This window comes from Trifolium pratense, linkage group LG1 (assembly GCF_020283565.1).
Source record: "Trifolium pratense cultivar HEN17-A07 linkage group LG1, ARS_RC_1.1, whole genome shotgun sequence".
Classification (NCBI taxonomy): Eukaryota; Viridiplantae; Streptophyta; class Magnoliopsida; order Fabales; family Fabaceae; genus Trifolium; species Trifolium pratense.
Genome location: NC_060059.1, coordinates 27958108 through 27967356, shown reverse-complemented (window position 1 = coordinate 27967356; position 9249 = coordinate 27958108). Strand labels below are relative to the sequence as shown.

General features: G+C 30.7%; 1 protein-coding gene across 1 annotated transcript; it reads left to right on the top strand.

Moving 5' to 3' along the window:
- The first annotated feature begins 7001 nt into the window (after positions 1-7001).
- On the top strand, positions 7002-8122 carry LOC123924713 (probable acetyltransferase NATA1-like). The gene has a single exon (XM_045977679.1). It carries the CDS (start codon positions 7131-7133, stop codon positions 7827-7829), a length of 699 nt encoding a protein of 232 aa, XP_045833635.1. The 5' UTR covers positions 7002-7130; the 3' UTR covers positions 7830-8122.
- Positions 8123-9249: the final 1127 nt, after the last annotated feature.

Sequence of the window (9249 nt, the reverse complement as noted above, 5' to 3'; positions counted from 1 at the left end):
TCAATTGGTCAATGTTCAGGGCGTTATTTCAGTGATGAGAAAAGTGTGATTCCATTCAAATGGGAAGAAGAGCCAGGAATACCTAAAGAAGAGTTAGGTATACCCAAAAAATTAGAGCCATCACCTACAAAAATTGTTCCACCACCAAAGTTGAAACCTAAGAATGTAACAGAACATGTTTCAACCAACTCTTGCCTATACGTTAAGCCTATTTGGTTGAGAAGTAATTCAAAGGATAATAATGATGATGAAGATATAGAAGAAGAGAGTTTTGATCAGATCAATTGTACTTTTGAAAAGGATGAATTCTTTTCTTCGTATCGTGCTTCAAAATCCTTTTCGGGATCCTCAACATCTTCATCCAAAGGAACTGTGTTGAAGTCTTCAAAATCAGTAACTGATTTTGCAAAAGGGATTTATAATAGGGTTTTTCACTAATTTCTCTCTCGAAATTGTAGGGTGCAACCCTACTTGAATTAGGTCAACATTCAGTATTTTAATGTGTTTATTACTTTGATTTTGTTCATGTCACTATTTTTTATTAGTTAAATTATGAATACATTATTTAAATATAATTTTAATAAATTATTTAAAGATTTATATTAAAAAATTGCTTTTTTTTTGTTGTTTCCCATATTTTTTTTCTGTATCACACATATATAGTCACCATTATATATTCTTGTGTTAGAGAAAATTGGAAAGGATTCAAATCCTGCACCTTATGTCCTTCTAAATTTTGAGTTTGCATTATTAGTGGCGACGTCGAAGTTGTAGAAGAGTGATGTTGATTGGCGTTCGAAAATTGTCAGGTTTGATGTCATTCGAGGGACTTCAGCACCCGTCATTTTTTTTATAAGCTCAGTACCCCGTCATTAATTATTAGAGATTCTTATCATATTAGGAAGATCGTTGTCGCTGTTGTTATTATTTTAAAGTCATTACACTTCAAAAAAAATAATAATCATCATCATAATAATAATATTCTTTACAATTTGTCAAAAATATTAATATTTTATTAAAAAAAAAAAAAAGTAATAGCATATCCAACAAAACACACCACAGCCTTGAAGATTGACTTTATTTTATTTAATTTTTGCATAATAATAATAATAATAATGTAAATTAACAAGAACCAACACTACTTATTGGCCTAATTAGAATAGGAGGATCACGAGCATATGAAAATTTAACAGTACCATGAGGTGCCAAGGAGCCTCCTTTAATAAGGAGGCAAGTATTAGGTCTAATAACCAAAAAAATTGAAGGGTCAACAGGTTCTTCAGTTGTAAATCCAGGGCAAGACAATAATATATGACTTTGTGAGCAGTTACAATTATTTTGCACAATAACATTCCACTCTGGCACTCCTTTTACATCGTATCCACTTCTTATTGTGCCTACTACTAAGTCATATGCTGAACACTTCGCTTCAGATCCTAAAAAAGTTTATCATAAACAAACAAAATCAATTTGGTTAATTACCATGGTACAATACATAAATAAATAATTAAACTATGTACCAAAAAAAAAAATTAAACTTAGGGCAGTATCGACTATCTCAACCGTCGTATTGTATCGTATTAATATAAAAAAGTTTCATTTTTTTTTTCTTTCATCACCAGTTTAATATGGTTCGGGAGTGGTTCCAACTCCCTCTCGATCGCAATTGCGTGGAACGAACAACAGTCCTCCCTATCACACAACCGCAGATCTAGGTCATAATTGAATCAGCAAGAAAAACCTATGGATCTACCGTCGTATTAAATCAACGGTCATAATTGAATACAACAAGAAACTGCGTGTATCTACACAGCCGCAGATCTAGGTCCATCAATTATTGCTTCATAAACAAAATTTATTATCAATGGAACAAATACTAGTGGTGGTGAAAAATATATATTTTGCTACTAATTTTTTTACTAAAAAACCGTAATTATTATTATCTAGAGTGCTGTATCCAAGTTCTTTTCAAAGAAAAAATGGGAAATTTTGGAGTAATATAAGAGCACAGTACCTCTGATAACAAGAGCAAGGAATAGGATTGAAAAAAGACACCTGAATGTTGTTGTCATTGTCTCCGGTGGCTTTCTTCTTTTTTGTACGAATTTGTTTCTTGTGGGTGACTCTCGGGTCGGGTGTTTGGTTGTCACTTTATAATATTATGAAAAGCCACTAGGTTGAGTCTAGTGGTGAGGGATTTGGATAGTATGTTATAGGTCCTGGGTTCGATCTCTAGCTCATTGTAAACCAAAAATAAATCACATTAAAAAAAACTTGTTAGTTTTTTTTTAAAAAAAAAAAGTCAAAGAAAATAAATTTTAAAAAAAAGTCAAAGAAAATAAATGACACTAAAAACAATTATTTGTTTTCTGTTTATTTATTATTGAAAAAAGTCAAAGAAAATAAAAACTACTCCAAAATAAATGATCTAGTTGACCATCTTGACGTTTGCTAATGCACAATTTTAATCATCAATTAATAAATTAAGTTATCTATTATTAAAAATTATAAAAAAATTATATTTTGAAAATATTCATCGAGATAACTCAAACATCTCATATGCTAATATTTGCATGTACATATTAGTAGAAAAATATGGTCAAAGTAGATCATATAAATATTACACAAAGTCAATATTATGTCATTTATTTTGGGACGGAGGGGAATATTAAAAACTACTCCTTCTGGTCCTTTTTATAAGAAATACTTTGAAAAAATTACACAACCAAGGAAACACATTTTACATAGTTATTTTCATTTAATACTCTTATAAATTTAAATGTATTACATGTATACCCTTATTTAATTACTCTTAATTCAACCATCTTACTTATTTTTGATATTCTCTCTCATAATAAATAAGAGCATAAATGAAATTAAACATTTGAAAATTGGTCAAAGTTTCATATAAAAAAGACCAAATTTTTCCTCAAAGTGTTCCTTATAAAAAGGACCGAAAAGAGTATTTTTTATTTATTTATTTATTTATTTTTTAAAAAGTCAAAGAAAATAAATATTAAAAAAACAAAAGAATTGGGTTTACGGGTTTTTCCGGCCCATTTAATCTACCTTGCATAAACCCGCACTTTAAAATGATCTGGGCCAGCCATTCAATAAATTAAAGAGTAAATTACACTTATTTCCTTGAGAGATGCTTAAATTACACGGCATTTCCCTCTTATGTTAAAATATACATAAAAAAAAAATTATACTCTCCTCCCTTAAAAGAAACTTGAATATCATTCTCCTCCCCTCTAATATTAGGACCTACATTTCCTTCTTTTAATAAAACTTCATTTTAATATAATCAAACTTCTAATGCAACTATTTTTTTTAGAATTATTTTTTACGCACATCATTAACATATAGTGGTAAATGTTTTTATAAAGTATGAAACTATACAAATAAAATTCAAATCTCGGATAAATTACTAAACTCGATTAAAATCCTATATTATATATTAAATTTATATTCTAAAATAATAAAACTTTCAAAGAGAAAAAAAAATTACTTCAATGATGACTTAAAGTTTTTTAACATAAAATAGTGGTTCAAAGTTAATTAATATCAAAAAAACATTTATTTATGTTAAAATGGACTAAAGTGTAAATTTTAACATAAGACGAGTGTATTAAAAAAAAAAAAAGATGGGATAGTAGTGTAATTCAATGTAGAGATACCATTTGTGATCCATGGATCTCCGATCGGGAAACCGTGATCCATAAGACGAGTGTATTAAAAAAAAACTGAATTATTACATGCATGATGCATTTGTTAGTTATCAAGAAAAATTACTGTCTAATAATACTTATTACTAAATTTTGTTCGGGAAATTAGGACCTTATACAGCTACCTAAAATTAAACATATCATCACCATGCTTTTCTCCTCACCCCATACAAACCGTTTTTTCCAACTTTCAAGCTTTTTTCCTATATAAATTGACCGAATCAACATATCAATTAATGAATTATACAATAAAATAAAGCAAATTTTTCAAAAATGATAGCATCAAAGAAAGCAATAGCAGCATTACTAATATGCTTGGTTATTACTATGGCCTCTTTTAAAAAGGCAGAGACTCTATCTGATTGTGCCAAAGAATGCATGCCTGTGTGCTTGCAAGAGAATGGTGCAACCATTGATGTATGCGGTCCAGCTTGTGAGAAGTATTGTGATCAAATGGCTTCAACAATGGGTGATGTTTTTGTTTGATAGTTTAATTGGATTAGTTTAATTGCACAGATATGTAAATACTTATTGAATATATAAGCGAATATTTCTTTTTAAAATTAATTAAATCATTATTGTATTTGGTTTATAATATAAATTATATACATTAATTATTTAAGAAATTTGAAATAAATAAATTTATTTATATTTAAAATTGGATTGAGTATATTGTGTAATGTTCTATGTAAATTAAGAAACAATAATTGTTGTATTTGATATATTAAATTATTTAATAAATTTTAAAAAATAATATTTATTTATATTTGTGATTGGATGGAGTATAGTGTGTAATAATCTACTCGAAAGAACTTTAAACTATGGGGTGAGAATAGATCATGCCGGCCTAGTCTATATAGGTTTAGGTTAGACCAAACAATTTTTTCAAATAAAGTAGACCAACGCTTTTTTTATAAGACCTACTAAGCCGACCTAGTTAAGTAAATTTAAATTTATCAACCTTTTCTATAATTTAAATTTATTAATCTACATTAAATGAGTTTGATCGTGATGAAAGAAATACTAACCTGTGTTGCTATGTTGTTCTTAACAAAAAAACATAATTTTTCTGCAAAATGACACGAAATAAAATTGAGATTAGAAAATAGAGAAGATAACAAAATTTAGAAAGAAAAAAAAAAAAGAGATAATGATTTAAAAGTATGGCAATGTCTAAAGTGCAAAAGTCACTTATGTCTTGCACCATGCAAGAGTAGATTTGTCCGTTGGATCAAAAAGGACTACATGACCATGACATGTATTGTTTGTAGGGTCTATGTACTTTTTTTACAAAAGAATAAGTTAAATAATTAATTTTTGGCTTAATTAGTAAAATGGTCCCTTAAAGATATTTTTGGTTTCACATTGGTCCCTTAAAGAAAAAAAGGACCAAATAGGTCCCTTAAAGAAAAAAAGGTCCGAATTGGTCCTTTAAAGATATCTCTGTTAATCAGTTTGGTCCCTTAAAGACATCTCCGTTAATCAGTTTGGTCCTAAAAAAATGGACGGAAATGACCAAACTGATTAACGAAGATGTCTTTAAGGGACCTATTCGGACTTTTTTTCTTTAAGGGACCTATTCGAACCTTTTTTTCTTTAAGGAACCTATATAAAATAAAAAATATCTTTTAAGAGACTATTTTATTAATTAAACCTTAATTTTTTCTTCTCTCTCCTCTTTCACTCCTCGGAAGTGAAAGACATCTCTTCTTCATCATAAACTCTTGTCTTTTAACTTCATCAAAACACGAACATCACTTTAAATAAATAAAATCTGCAAAAAAAAAAAAAATTCCAAAAGCAAACAAGTTAATAAAAGTTTTCAAATTGGAAATACATCATTCAGATTACAACCAACATTTACTACGGAACCACACCGGCAAAAAATAGAAAAAAATCTTGATAGATCAAAAAGACTTTCACTGAAATCAAATAAGTCTTAATTTAAGTATAATTAGTTTTGGGTTGTGGAGTGGAGAGATAACCGAGTTGAAAGAATCATAGCTCTACAGTGTTTTCTTAGAAGTTGAGAGTGAGTTGGAAGAAATTCAGTACAATTGACATATCATATATCTTGTGTCACTCTAATATCCAATAGCTGAAAAATGTTGTGCACAATGAAAGACTTAAGTGACTTGGCTGAAAAATTGTATTTTTGAAATAGATCATGTGAATGTTGTGGATTGTTGTAAAAGGATAAAATCTATTGCTAGCATAGCTCTTTTTATTGTTGATTGTAATGAGTTACTCCTTCCATTTCGAAATTTTAATCCTTTTGAACTTGGACATAAAGATTAAGAAATAGTTAATTTTAAATTTTATGGACTGATTTACACCTTATTTTCTATTTTTTTTTATTTGCATTTGTTGATTATATTTGCTGACTTGCATAATTATGCTAAAAGTAGCTAACTTGGTTTTGCAAGAGCTACACGGCAGCTCTGCATGCCCAATGGCCTTTAAGTTGCATAAGTTTTTATCAAAAAGCGCATAGTAAACATAAATTTAGTTTCTAAATTTACTCAAACAAACACAATTAGATTTTATTTATCTTTATCAAACTTTTTTTTTTTACTAAATACATTCAAATGTCATTTAGTTTTATGTTTGTAACAATTAAATCTTTAAGTTTTTTAGGTAACAAAATATCTTTAAGTTTCACGTTTGAAACAGTTATTATTCCAGTTAATATCCTCCAACATATGTGTCTTTTCATCAAAATATTCTCCATAGTGGAAGTCAATTTTAATGACCACAATAAAATAGGTTAACGGAAAGGTTAACAGTGCAACAAGTTTTTGTAACAGAGGATAACTGAAAGGTAACGGTACACCAAGTTATAAACTTAAATGATCTATTTGTATCTAACTGTTACAAATGCGAAATTTAACAGACCCTGAATGCATTTTTTTTAAGGTTCTCCGAAGTACTCCTATCTTAGAAAGGATCTGAATCCTCAATTGCAGTTTTTCTCCCCGTTTCTACTACTCAAATTTCAACTTTTACTCTATATTAAAAACAGATTTTTTTATTTTATTTCTTCTCTATAAAATTATTTAAACGTTGGATTAAAGGCGTAATAGATAGAGCATTACTGAAGATGATCCAATTCCTCAGTCCATTTAGTATGATGAAAAAAAAGTGAGAGGAAAGAAAATTGCATAATTTTTTTTTTTCTTCCACTTTCTTTCATCAGACCAAAGGTAAGTAAAACCGTTTTCTTTTCTTCTTTTTTGTAAATTTTTTTAAAGTGAAAGCATTGATTTTCTCACCCGTCACGCAATTGTAGCACCCACATTTCCACTGTGCCAACTGACACAAACACACTCACACACGTATCAATATCTAGAACTCTCCAACAAAACAAAAAACCTCTTCCATTCAACCAAACCCAAACCACCAATGGCCGCCGCAGCACCACCACCACCAACAGAAGCCCCCATAACCATGCCAGAAACCGCCTTACCACGTCACCCAGTCTTCACACGCATCCGCTTAGCTACCCCTTCCGACGTTCCCTTCATCCACAAACTAATGCATCAAATGGCCGTTTTCGAACGCCTCACACACCTCGTCACCGCCACCGAATCTTCATACTCCTCCACTCTCTTCACACCTGATAGCAAACCCTTCCATTCCACCACCATCTTCATCCTTGAAGTCTCTCAAAACCCTTTCACCGACACTCATTTTAACAACGACCCATTTTATAAACCCTTAACAAAAGTTGTGAACTTGGATCTTCCAATTAATGACCCAGAGAAAGAATTGTTTAGAACTCAGCATGGAAATGATGTTTTTGTTGCTGGGTTTGTTTTGTTTTTTCCTAACTATTCAACTTTTTTGGGAAAATCTGGTTTTTATGTTGAGGATCTGTTTGTGAGAGAGTGTTATAGGAGGAAAGGGTTTGGGAAAATGTTGCTTACTGCTGTTGCGAAACAAGCGGTGAAAATGGGGTATGGAAGAGTTGAATGGGTTGTGCTTGATTGGAATGTTAATGCTATTAAGTTTTATGAGGATATGGGTGCTAAGGTTTTGCAGGAATGGAGGCTTTGCAGACTTACTGGAGAGAATTTGGAGGCTTATGGAGCTACTGATTAAGTCTATGTTTGATATTACGGTAGGTATGTTAGAATCACATGCAGAGGCGATCTACAGTGATTTTTCAAATGCTACTATGATAACTAGAATTATGATGTTTTCTTTTTTCTTGTTTTTTTAGAAAAAAGAATTTGGGTTTGGAATTTGAAAACTTTTTTACTGTCGTTTGTTGTAATTTGAGTTTGGATTTTGCTATGTTATTTTACTGATGCAAACTTATGTCATTGTAATTGGATGTTGTTGTTATTTTAAGGATCTCGTCTGATTTAGTACTAGTAATGTTATTGGTCTAATTTGAAGTTTTGGTTAATCTTTGTTACTATGGGTTGAGTATATGCGAAAGATATTAGGGGATACAGTTTTGCTGTTATTTGTCTATCAACTCTAGATTAGAGGAAGATTGTTAACAGCGTGAGCCTTTTTTATTCTTCGGAAAAGAAAAAAAAAAGTGCTAGCCTTTGCCTCCAAAATTGATTCTACTTGATGCTAGAAACCATAGCTTCTAATTCTAGAATAGAATTGATGCTACTTGAAGGTAGAAATCATAGCTTCTGATTCCAGAATAGAATATATGCTACTTGAAGGTAGAAATCATAGTTTCTGATTTTAGAATTGATTTTTTTTTACTTAAATTTATTGTTTAACTCACTTTTATATAAATGTATACAAACATAAATCACTTTACTTTCAACTTAATTTTTCTCACCGTAGGACCATATATACACAAAACGTCTTTGTCTTCTCCTTCCTCATGTTGAGGAACCTGTTTGGTTTTCTACGTCACGTTGGTGCACTTGTTTCTACGATTGGTACCTTTGTCAAATAGAATTTAAAGTCATAATACCGTCCTTTGGAAACCGAGGGCCTTTTAGTTAGGTGCCAATTTTGGCAAGGGGATTGATTGATGGAGCAAGAGCTCTATATAGCATGAGTGGGTAATTGTTTTCTTCAAACAGTGAAGTTCATTATATCAAACAAACAGTGAAGTTCATTATATCAGTAGCACTGTTCTTTCTTTCTTCACAACAGGTTGGTTGGGTTTCATCTCCTTCTGTTGGAGGCTAGGGCTTCATCAGCATGGTTGTGTGAGCATGCATTATCAGTACTTCTCCATCATAGACGACTGCTAATCACGTTCCATCACGATTGTTCCGCACAAGTACTACATGACTCTTGTGAGATACAAATTAGCCAGCTCACTTGCCCTGTAACTCTTGTGAGATATAAATTAGCACTATTTATTAAAATTACGCAAGCGGGATGAGTTAGGCCTCACTGATTGCAAAAGAAATTTACATGGTAGATTGTTGCTGAATAAGGGTGACAAGCCGCTTGTGATCTAAAAATCATACTAGCTGCTTTGTGTAAATCATATTATCTTTAGGACGTGATTTTTATGAATATCAGTTTACTTCTTATG

Coding starts and splice junctions, on each gene's coding strand:
- LOC123924713 (XM_045977679.1), top strand. CDS start 7,131: ATGGCCGCCGCAGCACCACCACCACCAACAGAAGCCCCCATAACCATG.